Here is a 16018-nt window from a genome sequence, read left to right as displayed (position 1 = left end):
TCTTTCCAGAATACTCATGTCCACTGTTTATGATCTTTAAGTCCAGTTTACTGAAAAGACAGTTCACAGCTTGAATTCACATGATCCCCTTAGAAGGAGAACTATTTATGGGTTTAATTGTACACGTGTGTGTGTGTACGTGTGCATGTGCAGAGAGGAGCAGGTGAGACGGGTAAGAGGAAGGAGGATGCTAAAAAAAAAACCGAAACTTTATTTCCATCAGTGCAGTTCTGGAAATTATCTGTAGCTGACCCACGCCACCTGCCTAGGGCGGCCCTTCTAGCCGCCAAATACCCCGACAGTCTACTAAGAGCTTGTGTGAGTCTGTGGGGTACCTGAAGGGTCTCCTCCTCACTCCTCACTTGCTTCTACAGGATAGACAATTGGGCCAGTGGGGAAGATGGACATTAGCACACGTTCACTGCCCAACCGCTGGGCAGAAAGAGCTATCCTCAGCACCCTGACAGGTGAGAGGAAAAGACAGTCACGGTCTCCAAGGACAGGTGGGCTAGGAACTGAAGGTGGGGTGAAGGAGGGTCTGGGGTGCAGAGTAGGGAGCAATTCACTCCAGGTGGGGCGCTGGGAGAGGCGAGGGGGAGACCTGGCTGGGCCCACATGGGAGGTGCTGAGTGGCTGGCCAGGAGGAAGATGAGGATCCCCAGGGAGGTGCTGCGTGAGGCTGAGAAGTGCAGGGAGGGCCTGCCATGTGTGAGGAGCTGGGACCAGCAGGTGTGCCTGGCATGTGGGGAACAGTGCGGGGTGGGACAGGCGGGCGGGCTGGGGTTTGATGGGGGATGCTGAAGAGCCCAGGAGCTCAACCCCTCACCTTCTTCAATTATCATCCCAAAGTTGCCTTCTCAGTGAGGCTTTGCCTGGCCACCCGATCTCAATGCCAGCCCATTTCCTATCCCCTTCTCTTGCTTTATTTCTCTCTCCTTAGCACTTACCACTCTCTCATGTTCTACATATTTCACACAGGTAAGACAGCAAGGGATTTCATCCTTGTTGTCCACAACTCTATCCCAAGGCTAGGTATAGTTGGTGCTGAGCAAATATTTGCTGAATGCATGACCGCCAACTTCAGGCCACAGTCCCCCTTCTTGCTCTTTAAAAGGCAAGGTATTTATGTCTCTGAATGAATTCCTTCGTGAGTTTCTCTCTGAATTTCAGAGTCAGTTGATTTAGGTGTCATTAATAGTTTGGTGGCATCCTTCCACTTTTTCTCTCCTTTAGCATAAATAATCCTGAGCACATACAAGGTGCTAGATACTACTTGACAGACCCAAGAGACTAATTTGATTCATTTGACTTACTCAGTGAAGACAAAGAAATCTCTATGAGCTTAATTCTCTTCAAACTCAAAAAGGATACAGAACAGTTAATAAAGACTCAGCATGCAAACATAAAAAGCATGTGAAAAGCCATGTTGCTTGTGACATAGGTTACCGCTACTGCTATAAACAAGGACTATGAAAACGGTGGAATAATACATTTTTGAAATGAAGCAGAGCTTTTTGTTTGTTTGCTTTACTTCTTAAAGAAACGTCCTAGAGGACCTAGTGACCCCAGGAGCAAAAAACCAGATGCCCCCTGGGGATGCTATGGCAATGTCTTAGCTACAGCGAGAACAAATTCACTGGTTTATCATCAATTTTAAAACTGATCCAAGTATACGGCAAATGCCTACATGAATAGCATATGTAAGCATTTCAGCAATCACTTGCATTCTTTTTCTTTTAAAGGAGGAAGATGCAAGAAAGCAAGCATCACACCCCACACCTACCTACAGGAGTGTCATTTGACTCCACAGCTGGTGAAAGAAAAGCTAATTCATAAGAAAAAAGAAAAGTGAAACAAATAAAAATAAACTACAGTAAATAAAATGGATTACTATTGTTTAAGCAATGGAATTTTTCAATGAAAAAGAGTCACACTGGCATGATCTGTAGTCTGGTAAATTTGCTAAAAAATGTAAGTTCCTATATAGCATTTTATCAATTTTTTTTTAATGGAAATTTAACAAGAAAAAAAATCAATTCATCAATGAAAAATATCAGATAATTTGAATGTCATGCGTGAACTAATTCTCTTTTATTAAAAATGACTGGCTCTCTTTCTGAAAAGACTAGGATTAATATATTTAAAGATAGATTACCTTGATATCTTTGAATCCTGCCTTTTCCAAATGGCATTGGTAAATTCAATGGAATATAATGTTCATGACTGCACACCACACGGAGAAATTCAAATTTGTATTCAAAGAGGGTCTGCAGGAAAAAAATGGTTAGTCATAAGTTAAATACCTCCGTGGATACTTTATACAGCCTCCTGAAAAACCTATTAGGAATCACACACTCGTCTTTAGCCTCTTCCCTGTCTTAGAGCTGCACGCTCTAGGCTATTTTACAGATTTCAGAATGTCTGCAGGGATTTGTTTGAAAATTGGGAACACATTTCATTAAACAATGTCCTCCACTGACTTTTAGGGCACTTATGATTTATGCTCCTCTTACTTCAATAAAGGATTTCAGGCAGCTTATAATTATAGACACAGATTCAGTGCAATAAAAAAATGAGTAAGGCAGAGCTTTAAAATAGACACGCAAGGGAAGAGACAGATAATTCTAGCAGAGAAAGGCTACATGGTTACTTCTGTTACCTTGTTAAATAAACTATGATTTGCAACACATATACTTTTAGTTCTGCAGCTGAGAAGTCATTTAAGGTATTTATGAGAAAAATCAACAGGTATTTATGTTGCATGTGGAATTACTGTGTCCCTAATATCTCACACATTAATGCAAGTATTAGTTAGTACTAGTTAGTATCTCCAAGAGAGGAGAATGAATAGTGCCTCTGGGACTGAAAGAAAATTCTGATGTGAACCAAGAGAAACAGGTGGGTATCCAGATGTCACTCAGAGAGACAAAAAGAACAGTGTGTAACACACACACACACACACACGCTACCTTAGGATCTCCAGGAGCAAAGCAGCTGATGTAGTTGTTGATCTGCTTAAAGACAAAGCCCCTATCCATGAAGGTGAAACATCTCTGTGGAGGAAACAACCCACAAAGGTTAAGTATTTAGGCTTTTTTGGAAAGTTGGCTTCAAATCTGCATTTATTGTGAATAAGTATATCCTTTGGCATAAAAACCTGCCATCAACATTCACTGAGCATCTATATGTACGAGTCACTCTGCTAGAAAAAGCACATTAGGCACTTGGCGACACCCTCTCCCCTGGAGGCCCCCACCTTGATGAACACAGCCAGGCTATGATTCGCATTCTTAGATGCCTCTGGGTTATCTCGAAACTTCTGAGTGATGTGTGGCATCAGCATATTCACAACAGTTTCCACTGCATGATGATAGGATGCAGGAAATCTCTGGTTTCGCAATAACTAAAAAGGATTTAGAGCAAACATTTATTATTTTTTAAGTTGCAACCTTTGAGGGGAAAAAAAAAAAATCTCATCCCTGAGTTCATTTCAAAAACCCAGGGCTCTCATCTTATTTATCTGAAATTAGATAAAATAAATTATTCTTTCTTCTCTCGAAGTACTGTATAAGTATTCTAATACTTCAAATAAATGCTGTGGATCAGGTCTGAGATGTTAGACTTCAGTATGATAAAGACCACTGTGGAGGTATTTATAAAAATGTGGAGATGCACCTTTACTTCCAGAGATTCTGATCGGACCTGCATTCTTACTGCATTTTACTTTGATTCTAATGCCTGTATCTTTCAGAGATTTCTTTAGAAAACACTGGCTTAGGGTTAAGCCTCAAGTATTCAAACTGAACACACACAGAATGGTGACTGTATGTCACTAGTTGAAACTGCTTAGAAGTCCTCTTTAAACTGACTTTACATAATAATTTCTCCCCATCAGGAATGCTTACCTAAGAAATTACACACAGATCACTTGGCAATTAGCTACCACTTACCATGTATCTTCTACACACCAGGCACCGCACTAGATATTTTTATGTACTTTTTCATTAAATTCTTAAACACCCTCATATTATAGAGGGTCAGAGAGGTTAGGTAAATGCGTCTTCAGTCACACAGCTAACAATAACAAAGATTCAAAGCCAGATCTACAATGAGTTTAAAGACTACGCTCTTTCTGCTCTGTGATGCCGTGCTGCCCCCCCTCTGGCCCCAGTGCATGGAACCATTTACTGAAGGCCTGGAATGTGAAGGGGGCTTAACTGGATGCCCCACGACACGTATCCGTGCATGCACGTGATTCTAACAGCCACAACAGGGGGGTGTTTTCATCCCTACGTTACAGGTGAGATGAAACTGAAGCTTGGAAAGATTCAATAGAGTACTAACTGACCTTTAATATCCTTCCTTTCCTTTTCCCTTTCAGTGACAGAACTCCTGGGTTTTACAGGGCACATGGCTGCCCAGCTAGAGACTGCATTTCCCAGCATAACCTGTGGCAAGATAATGGCCATGTGACTAGTTCTGGCCAATGGGCTGTAAGAGGAAGTGACGCTTGCCTTTCCCATAAAAGGCGCTGCTTGCCTACCAAGTCCTCCTCTTTGCCACTGCCTGGAATGTGGAGTGGTGGTGAGCCAGCTTCTCAACTATGCAGACGAGGGTGACACCTGGGCTGGATAGTTGGATAGGAGCTTGAGTCCCTGAATGACCTTGGGGGGCAAGCTCCCCACTGTCTGAGCTGCCTACTGGCTCATAATTTTCCAAAAGAGAGAAATGAACCTTCTGTCTTATCTTAGCCACTACTATTTTGGCCTATTTTGGAGCAGCCAAACCAGTATCCTAGTATCAAACAAATAGTACTTTGTAAAACTAGAACTGGAGCCTAGGTATTTATGCTATGAAAGCATGCATTATTTTATGCATTAAATACCAAAACCTACTATGAAATTTCGAAATGCCAGCTTTATAATAATCTCAGTTCTCAAACCAATAACAAGACAATCTTTGTAAATGTACACAAACTCAAGAATCCAGTGAGGGAAGGATCAAGTCATAAGAATTGGAAATTTACCTACTTTCAAAAACAGAACAGTAAAATCTGAAATTCCAAAAGGATTTTGTTCCATATGTGCAAACCAGTAACTCTATATCCTGAGGTGTCAGCCTCATCAGATGATCAGCTTCCAGGAAAACAGGCAAGGCCAACTCTAACCACTAGGCATGACCGCCAGCTACCTAAGCTGGCCATTCCTAAAAAAGAGGTTTCCCAAGAAAAGCCTACAGAATGGGGCTGAGTCAACAGCTGCTTAAACCATGAAAAGTGGATGGGGAACTCTATAATGGAAGCATGGGGTGGACCGAATGGAACCTGTTAGTCAATACTATTATAACTAAAAGTGGGACAACCAGACTCCTATGCCTTCTGATGTGATACAGTAGCACCAGCTAAGGTGTATCCTTGCCACAAAGAAAATCAAACCTGAATGGAATTAAGCCTCTAGATATCACTACACAAGTGTACAGGATACAGAGGGTACAGAGAATCATGTCACGTATCACTGCAAGGTTACAACTGGCCAAGTCTAGAATAAGGGAAATTCTGCAGGACAAATGGTCTACTTTCTTCAACAAATACACTGCATTAAAGAAACAAACAAATGGAGAGGAAACAGTGTGAGGATCCAAGAAACTTCAGAGACACATCAACCCAATGCAACGTGTGGACTATGTTTAGATCCTGATTCAGACCAACTGTAAAATGACATTTTTAAGACACCTGGGGGAAACGGAATACAGATGGGGTGTTGGATGATAATAAAGAAATATTTCTAACTTTATTGAGTATCATATGGTACAATGGTTATTTCTTTTTTAAGGCTTTATCCATTGGATATTATACACTGAAGTTTTATAGATGAAATGATAAAATATTGGGGAACTGCTTTAAAAATACTCTAGGAAACAAGAAGTATGAGGGTGGATACCTAAAGCAAGAATGGCAGAGTGCTGATAACTGTTGAAGCTGGGTGGGTGAGAGGCACATGAGATTCATTAAACTATTTCCTTTCTTTTTATTTTTATTGTTTAAAATTTCTATAATAAATTTTTTTTAATGGTGAGATGAAGCTCTCCCTGCAGTGACAAACGGCTATTGTCAAGAGTCCTAATTTGGCAACAAAGCAATGAGGTAAGACACACATCAAAGGGTAATAAAGACGGAGGTAATGAGATGATTTTATGGAGATTATTATAAACTGAGATGGAAGAACATGATCTAGGCTAATGGGCTGATATCTAGGGGAGTGAGTATATAAGCGCTGGCTCAGGAGAGGACACTAAGACAGCAGGAGACTTCTCAGCCAAACGAAACCTACCTCCTGACCATGTCCTGCAGCCGGATCTCCCCTTGGTAATGCTGCAGCATCCGCAGTGGCCCGACCACCACCATCTATGCCTCCAACAAGTGCTGCCGGTGCTTGGTCTGCCTGCCCAGCACCTGCCCACACCTGATCCGCCTCCTCCAGCCCGCCTGCTGCGCCCCATGCCCCCAACCCTGCTGTCAGCCCAACACCTTCATGCCCTCCTGCTGGCTGCTCAGCTCCTGCCACCTGACCCCTGGCCTGAGTGGGATCTCCCTGATGACCCACACTCAGCCTTGAAGCGAAGGGCCCTGTGAGCCCTGCTGCTGACAGCCACGTCTCTACAGATGCCAGCGAGGGGCTATACCATGTCCTACATCATCTGGGTGCCACACCCACTGCTGCCCAAATCGCTGCCCACTGTGCAAGGACATCCAAAAGCCTTCACGTGTTCAATGCTTTCCTCCTTACTGTGTTCTTCTACTCTCTTGGGTGTAGAGACCTCTCTTCTACAGGCCATTTCACTGCTCAGTGTTACAATAAATAAGACTACTAGTTAATAAACTTCATTTTCCTGGCTTAGCAAACAACAGTAACAACGGAAAAGTAATGGGGTAGACAAGAAATTTGCCAATGACATTTCCAGCAGTCTCAAGTTACTCCCTCTTACTGGAATCCCTACATCACTTCTTCTCTCTCTCTTTTGTCCTACAAGTTCTTTCCTTCTCCTGTGTCCTCGTTTTCATTTGCAAAAATCGATCTTCTTGTGTTTATTTTTCTCTGCACCCTGCTGGTGCCACATCCTTACAGGGAAAAGGCGTGCCCTCCCCTTCGTGCTGGCTCCACGTGGACGTGGTGGTGACCCATTCAGATCAGGAGGACGAGCAGCCCTCCAGGTAGACAAAGGAAGGAAATGGAAGGAGTCTGGGCCTCCGTAACTTTGTGGAACGGAACCCCCATACTACCCTGGACTTTGATGTGAAATAATTTTTCTTTCTTTGAAAGAAATAATTTTTCTTGTTTGTCAGTATTACTTTAGATCTCTGTCAGAGCAGCTGAACCCATAGCCCTAAAGCATAAGATTTCCCAAGAAAACTGATCACCTCCACCTTCCCTGGTAACCCATGCCCCGATTCTCTCTTTCAAAAGCTCCATTCCACTGTACGCTCACCCTTAATATCCAGGCGGCCTTTTATCCCCCATTCAATCTGACTTTACTATGTTCTAAGTCAGATTTATTGAGGTTTAATTTACATACACTAAAATTCACCCTTTTAAGGTACACAGTTGGGTTCATCTGGACAAGTGAATACAGCCAAGGCACAGTCCATTTCTATCACCCAAAAAACTTCCTCTTGTCCCTTTGAATCCCCTCCCCCACGCTGGCCCCTGGAAACCACTGCTCTGTTTTCTGTCCCTGTAGTTTTCCTTTTCCTAGAATGTCATAGAAATGAACTCATACAGTGTATGGTGTATCGTGTATATGTGACCACAGTGACCTCCTTCACATAACATAATGCTTTTGAGATCCATCCATGTTACTGGATGGAAATCAAATCAATACTTTGTTCCTTTTCATCACTAAGTAGTATTTCATTGTATGGAGTTACCACAACCTGTCTATCATTCACGATTTAATGGATATTTCCAGTTCTTGGCTACTATGAATAAAGCTGCTATGCACATTTGCATACAGGTCTTTGTGTGGATATCTGTTTTCATTTCTCTTTGGTAAATACTTTAGAAGTACAATTGCTGGGTCAAATTATTGGTTCTGTCTTAATATCCTCTCTTATTCATTCATAATGGTTTGTGTCCTCATCCTCAAGCCCACCTCTTCCCTCCCAATGCTAGATCTTCATCAGCATCACCAGAAAATGTCATTTTATATTAGTACAGTTAGAGAGCTAAAAAAAAAAAAAAAAAAAGACATATGAACAATGACAGGTGCATTAATCTGTTCCACAGACTATTTAAACCCCAGGAGGAAGGTAGACTCATTGGTACAAAAGTTTCCCAATCACTCTGCTAACATTTACACTCTCTTTCATCTTGTCACTACCCTGCCTTTCTATGGTCTCTACCAAACCGTCTGCTGCTTGGCCACAAAGCTCCCCAAAATAATCCTTCTAGGCCCAGGTAAAGTTCCAGCTCCAGCTCCACGTGAATCTCCTACCATGCTGAAGCTTGTACACCTTCCTGCACTCTCCTCTGACTGCATGTTCTCCTTCTCCAAGGACTCTGTGAGCTTCAAGGTTGAGGACGCACCCTCCACTCTACCTGCATTTCTCCTCAATGCCCTGCACAGAACAAACGCTATTTGAAACACGCACTCATGGACGGAAGTATGGCTATTACTGTTCTGCCATCATGTATGTATAGAGTTCACACATATGGTTTAGGGGAAGTCCAGGCAGTACACTTAGAACATGAACCATACCATCCTTTGTTCACTCTTCAAATGAAAGCTCTTTCCTTGCTCAATTAAGACAGAAAATGGTTGAAAGCTAAACAACTGACACTTAAAGGTAGATATTCATCCTGTCCACTGCCAGGTTTCCAGCTTCCCTGTGGAGCACCTGTGGAATGCTAACAATTTGCTTGATTCAGTGTGGGAGGGAAGGAAACTCAAAATGAGTCTGCTGAAATTACAGTTACTAAAAATAAATGACAGAAAAAACACACCTAAAATATGCTAACCTTAGAGGCAGAGTGGGGTTGGGGGTTGGGAACTCCTCAGTAAGCCCCAATGAGGCCTGCTTTGTATCTTTCTCAAAAACTACTTATTACAAATTCTAAGGACCTCACCTATAAAACACTCAAGTCTGGCACAGTCATATGTAATCAATCCAAACTTTGCAGGTCCATCTGCGGTAGTAAAGAAATTGATTACTTTAGATGCTAGTTCAGAGAGAGGCTCCAATTCACAGCTCTCCTCTGCAAGTGTAGCAAAGTGTAGTTTGCTTGGCCACAGACGGGAAGGTGGACATATATACATGGTTGCCTCCATCTTCGGTATAACGGCATGCAGATTTATCCCTCCCCATACATGGGCATCAGATGGAACAATGCTGCTGGCACTGGGACTGGAAAATGAAGGCCTCAGTTCAAGACACACTATGCCCCCAAATGTTGATCCACGGCAGATATCCTTGGGCAGGGCGCTTTCAGCAACACTGAAAGCAACATCTGGCTCTTACATGAATCCACAGCCCAGGTGCCCCTACAAGACAGTTGTGTGCCTGTTCATGGCACTTTAAGACAGACTCACCAATGAGGAAAAAAGTCAAGGTCGGGATTATAAACACAATGGATTATATTGACAATCTTCAGCCTAAAAACAGAAAAACTCTGAGGGGATTTGATCATGATTCTGGAAATCACGAGCAGTACAGAAATGGTGAATATGAACTTGTTCCCTAAATCCAGAACACAGGGATCGGGGACTAGGACATGTAATTCTTAAGATATAAATATAAGACAAATATTAAAATAAATAATTCAAACATAAAAACTCATTACTCCTAAGATATGAGGCAAAGTTAATGCATGCTTCAAAAACTCTGAGAGAAGTTCCTAGATCAAGGTGTGGTTTAGGGGAAGAGTGGCATGATTTAGGGGAAGGATGCTATCTTGGGTGACATGGAAGCAGAAGTCACAGGAGAGGCCCTCTAAAAGTGAATAATGTCAAACTCCCCGAAGTGGTGAGCAGGTGTTTTGAATCTCTTTTTATAGTAAATTATGTTGCAATTAAGCTTTCTCCTTTTGGATGCCTGTGTTTCTTTTCAAACTGGATAATTTTAAAATAAACTACCTCTAAAAACTGTCTGAATGTTGTTTTGACACCAAGATATAATTAACTTACAGAAAAGGTTGTGCATGGCAGCATCTGAGTGCTTTGTGTAAAGTTCCAAGTACAAACTATTTCCTCACAGCATTGGAGAATGGGGTTATAGGCTGGGAATGGCAGAACACTTGAGATAGGCTGATCCTGCCTCTAGCATGATTCTTGGCTCTGCTCAACTGTGTGACCCTGGGCAGGTCACTTCATGGGTACAGACTTCCGTCTCTACCTCTGTGAAATAAGGGAGGAGTTGGACAAGAAGTTAGCTTTCTGGTCCCTAATGACCCTAAAGTTCTATGGTTAATTTGCCATCTTGAGAAAAGAACATATACAATTAAATTCCTTTATTAATTTTTTATCACAGTTCTCAGATAGATGACACTGATAGTTGATTTTAAGTATACTTCTCGACCAGTCCCTCCCATTAGGAAGCTTGCACAAACCTCTTAGATAGCCTCATCCACAAGAGGGCAGACAGCAGAAGCAAGAAGAACTACAATCCTGCAGCCTGTGGAACGAAAACCACATTCACAGAAAGATAAACAAAATGAAAAGGCAGAGGACTATGTCCCAGATGAAGGAACAAGATAAAAACCCAGAAAAACAACTAAATGAGGTGGAGATAGGCAACCTTCCAGAAAAAGAACTCAGAATAATGATAGTGAAGATGATCCAGGACCTCAGAAAAAGAATGGAGGCAAAGATCGAGAAGATGCAAGAAATGTTTAACAAAGACTTGGAGAACTAAAGGACAAACACCTGGAAGAATTAAAAAACAAACAAACAGAGATGAACAATACAATAACTGAAATGAAAAATACACTAGAAGGAATCAATAGCAGAATAACTGAGGCAGAAGAACACATAAGTGACCTGGAAGACACAAGGGTGGAATTCACTGCCATGGAACAGAATAAAGAAAAAAGAATGAAAAGAAATGAAGCCAGCCTAAGAGACCTCTGGGACAACATTAAACTCAACAACATTTGCATTATAGGGGTCCCAGAAGGAGAAGAGAGAGAGAAAGGACTCGAGAAAATATATGAAGAGATTATAGTCAAAAACTTCCCTAACATGGGACAGGAAATAGCCACCCAAGTCCAGGAAGCACAGAGAGTCCCAGGCAGGATAAACCCAAGGAGAAACACGCTGAGACACACAGTAATCAAACTGACAAGAACTAAACACAAAGAAAAATTATTAAAAGAAGCAAGGGAAAAACGACAAATAACATACAAGGGAACTCCCATAAGGTTAACAGCTGATTTCTCAGCAGAAACTCTGCAAGCCAGAAGGGAGTGGCACGATATACTTAAAGCGATGAAAGGGAAGGACCTACAACCAAGATTACTCTACCCAGCAAGGATTTCATTCAGATTTGACAGAGAAATCAAAAGCTTTACAGACAAGCAAAAGCTAAGAGAATTCAGCACCACTAAACCAGCTTTACAACAAATGCTAAAGGAACTTTTCTAGGCAGGAAACACAAGAGAAGGAAAAGACCTACAAAAACAAACCCAAAACAATTCAGAAAACGGTAACAGAAACATGCATATTGATAATTACCTTAAACGTAAATGGATTAAATGCTCCAACCAAAAGACACAGACTGACTGAATAGCTACAAAAACAAGGCCCGTATATATGCTGCCTACCAAGAGACCCACTTCAGACCTAGGGACACATACAGACTGAAAGTGAGGAGATGGAAAAAGATACTCTATGCAAATGGAAATCAAAAGAAAGCTGGAGGAGCAATTCTTCTATCAGACAAAATAGACTTTAAAATAAAGAATGTTATAAGAGACAAGGAAGGACACTACCTAATGATCGAAGGATTAATCCAAGAAGAAGATATAATAATTATAAATATATATGCACCCAACATAGGAGCACTCAATACATAAGGCAAATGCTAACAGCTATAAAAGAGAAAATCGACAGTAGCACAGTAAGACTGGGGGACTTTAACACCTCACTTACACCAATGGACAGATCATCCAGACAGAAAATTAATAAAGAATACACAAGCTTTAAATGACACAATAGACCAGATAGATTTAATTGATATTTATAGGACATTCCATCCAAAAACAGCAGATAGCACTTTCTTCTCAAGGGTACATGGAACATTCTCCAGGATAGATCACATCTTGGGTCACAAATCAAGCCTCAGTTAATTTAAGAAAATTAAAATCATATCAAGCATCCTTTCTGACCACAACACTATGAGATAAGAAATAAATTACAGGGGAAAAAACGTAAAAAACACAAACACTTGGAGGCTAAACAATACGTTACTAAATAACCAAGAGATCACTGAAGAAATCAAAGAGGAAATCAAAAAATACCTAGACACAAATGACAATGAAAACATGACAATCCAAAACCTATGGGATGCAGCAAAAGCAGTTGTAAGAGGGAAGTTCATAGCAATACAATCCTGCCTCAAGAAACAAGAAATATCTCAAATAAACAATCTAAACTTACACCTAAAGGAACTAGAGAAAGAAGAACAAACAAAACCCAAAGTAGAAGGAAAGAAACCATAAAGACCAAAGCAGAAATAAATGAGAAAGAAATGAAGCAAACGATAGCAGAGATCAATAAAACTAAAAGCTGGTTCTTTGAGAAGATAAATAAAATTGATAAACCATTAGCCAGACTCAACAAGAAAAAAAGGGAAAAGACTCAAATCAACAGAATTAGAAATGAAAAAGAAGTAACAACTGACACTGCAGAAATACAAAGGATCATGAGGGATTACTACAAGCAATTATATGCCAATAAAACGGACAACCTGGAGGAGATGGACAAATTCTTAAAAAGGTATAACCTTCCAAGACTGAACCAGGAAGAAATAGAAAATATGAACAGACCAATCACAAGTAATGAAACTGAAACTGTGATTAAAAATCTTCCAACAAACAAAAGTCCAGGACCAGATGGCTTCACAGGTGAATTCTATCAAACATTTAGAGAAGGGCTAACACCTATCCTTCTCAAACTCTTCCAAAAATTTGCAGAGGAACGAACACTCCCAAACTCATTCTACAAAGGCCACCATCACCCTAATTCCAAAACCAGACAGAGATACTACAAATAAAGAAAATTACAGACCAATATCACTGATGAATATAGATGCAAAAATCCTCAACAAAATACTAGCAAACAGAATCCAACAACACATTAAAAGGCTCATACACCATGATCAAGTGAGATTTATCCCAGCGATGCAAGGATTCTTCAATATATGCAAATCAATCAATGTGATACACCATGTTAACAAATTGAAGAATAAAAACCATATGATCATCTCAACAGATGCAGAAAAAGCTTTTGACAAAATTCAACACCCATTTATGATAAAAACTCTCCAGAAAGTAGGCAAAGAGAGAACCTACCTAAAAGGCCATATACAACAAACCCACAGCCAACATCACCCTCAATGGGGAAAAACCGAATGCATTTCCTCTAAGATCAGCAATAAGACAGGATTTTCACTCTCACCACTATTATTCAGCATAGTTTTGGAAGTCCTAGCCACGGCAATCAGAGAAGAAAAAGAAATAAAAGGAATTCAAATTGGAAAAGAAGAAGTAAAACTGTCACTGTTTGCAGATGACATGATACTATACATAGAGAATCCTAAAGATGCCACCAGAATACTACTAGAGCTAATCAATGAATTTGGTAAAGTTGCAGGATACAAAATTAATGCACAGAAATCTCTTGCATTCCTATACACTAACAACGAAAGATCAGAAAGAGAAATTAAGAAAACAATCCCATTCACCATTGCAACAAAAAGAATAAAATACCTAGGAATAAACCTACCTAAGGAGGTAAAAGACCTGTACTCAGAAAACTAAAAGACACTGATGAAAGAAATCAAAGATGTCACAAACAGATGGAGAGATATACCATGCTCTTGGATTGGAAGAATCAATATTGCCCAAAGCAATATACAGATTCAATGCAATCCCTATCAAATTACCAATGGCATTTTTTACAGAACAAAAAAATCTTAAAAGTTGTATGGAGACACAAAAGACCCCAAATAGCCAAAGCAATCTTGAGGGAAAAAAACAGAGCTGGAGGAATCAGACTCCCTGACTTCAGACTATACTACAAAGCTACAGTAATCAAGACAATATGGTACTGGTACAAAAACAGAAATATAGATCAATGGAACAGGATAGAAAGCCCGGAGGTAAACCCACACACCTATGGTCAACTAATCTATGACAAAGGAGGCAAGGATATACAATGGAGGAAAGACAGTCTCTTCAATAAGTGGTGCTGGGAGGGGCTTCCCTGGTGGCGCAGTGGTTGGGGGTCTGCCTGCCAGTGCAGGGGACACGGGTTCGGGCCCTGGTCTGGGGGGATCCCGCATGCCGCGGACCAGCTGGGCCCGTGAGCCACGGTTGCTGGGCCTGCGCGTCTGGAGCCTGTGCTCCGCAACGGGAGAGGCCGCGGTGGTGGGGGGCCCGCGCACCGCGGTGAAGGGTGGCCCCCGCTTGCCGCGGCTGGGGGGGGCCCTCGCACGGAAACGAGGACCCAGCACAGCCATAAATAAATAAATAAATAAATAAATAAATTTAAAAAAATAAGTGGTGCTGGGAAAACTGGACAGCTACATGTAAAAGAATGAAATTAGAACACCCCCTAACACCATACACAAAAATAAACTGAAAATGGATTAAAGACCTAAATGTAAGACCTGACACTATAAAACTCTAGAGGAAAACACAGGAAGAACACTCTTTGACATAAATCACAGCAAGATCTTTTCTGACCCACCTCCTAGAGTAATGAAAACAAAAAGAAAAATAAACAAATGGGACCTAATGAAACTTAAAAGCTTTTGCAAAGCAAAGGAAACTATAAATAAGACGAAAAGACAACCCTCAGAATGGGAGAAAATATTTGCAAACGAATCAATGGACAAAGGATTAATCTCCAAAATATATAAACAACAGCTCATGCAGCTCAATATTAAAAAAACAAACAACCCAATCCAAAAATGGGCAGAAGACCTAAATAGACATTTCTCCAAAGAAGACATACAGATGGCCAAGAGGCACATGAAAAGCTGCTCAACATCACTAATTATTAGAGAAATGCAAATCAAAACCACAATGAGGTATCACGTCACACCGGTTAGAATGGGCATCATCAGAAAACCTACAAACAATAAATGCTGGAGAGGGTGTGGAGCAAAGGGAACCCTCTTGCACTGTTGGTGGGAATGTAAATTAATACAGCCCCTATGGAGAACAGTATGGAGGTTCCTTAAAAAACTAAGAACAGAATTACCATATGACTGAGCAATCCCACTACTGGGCATATACCCAGAGAAAAACCATAATTCAAAAAGACACATGCACCCCAATGTTCACTGAAGCACTATTTACAATAGCCAGGTCATGGAAGCAACCTAAGTGCCCAATGACAAAGGAATGGATAAATAAGATGTGGTATATACATACAATGGAATATTAGTCAGGTATAAAAAGGAATGAAACTGGGTCATTTATAGAGACGTGGATGGACCTAGAGACTGTCATACAGAGTGAATTAAGTCAGAAAGAGAAAAACAAATATCGTATATTAATGCATATATGTGGAATCTAGAAAACTGGTACAGATGAACCGGTTTTCAAGGCAGAAATAGAGACACAGATGTAGAGAATAAACATGGACACCAAGGGGGCAACGTTGGGGGGCAGGTGGTGGTGGTGGGATGAACTGGGAGATAGGGATTGACATGTATACACTAATATGTATAAAATAGATAACTAAAGAACCTGCTGTATAAAAAAAAATAATATAAAATTCAAAAATAAACAAATAAATA

At 40.8% G+C, this 16018-nt stretch overlaps 1 protein-coding gene across 24 annotated transcripts in view; it reads right to left on the bottom strand.

Moving 5' to 3' along the window:
- The window catches only part of DOCK9 (dedicator of cytokinesis 9), a 324890-nt gene that overhangs the window by 69163 nt on the left and 239709 nt on the right, over positions 1–16018 (bottom strand). For all 24 annotated transcript variants that reach the window (XM_082434573.1, XM_082434572.1, XM_082434576.1 and 21 more), the window contains 3 exons: positions 3257–3403; positions 2970–3053; positions 2156–2267 (listed from right to left, as the gene is read on the bottom strand). In XM_082434573.1, coding sequence (XP_082290699.1) covers positions 2156–2267; positions 2970–3053; positions 3257–3403 — 343 coding nt within the window. The remainder of the gene's footprint in view (positions 1–2155; positions 2268–2969; positions 3054–3256; positions 3404–16018) is intronic.

Source organism: Balaenoptera physalus (genome assembly GCF_965194825.1).
Source record: "Balaenoptera physalus genome assembly, chromosome: 18".
Classification (NCBI taxonomy): Eukaryota; Metazoa; Chordata; class Mammalia; order Artiodactyla; family Balaenopteridae; genus Balaenoptera; species Balaenoptera physalus.
This window is presented reverse-complemented; position numbering and strand designations above follow the sequence as displayed.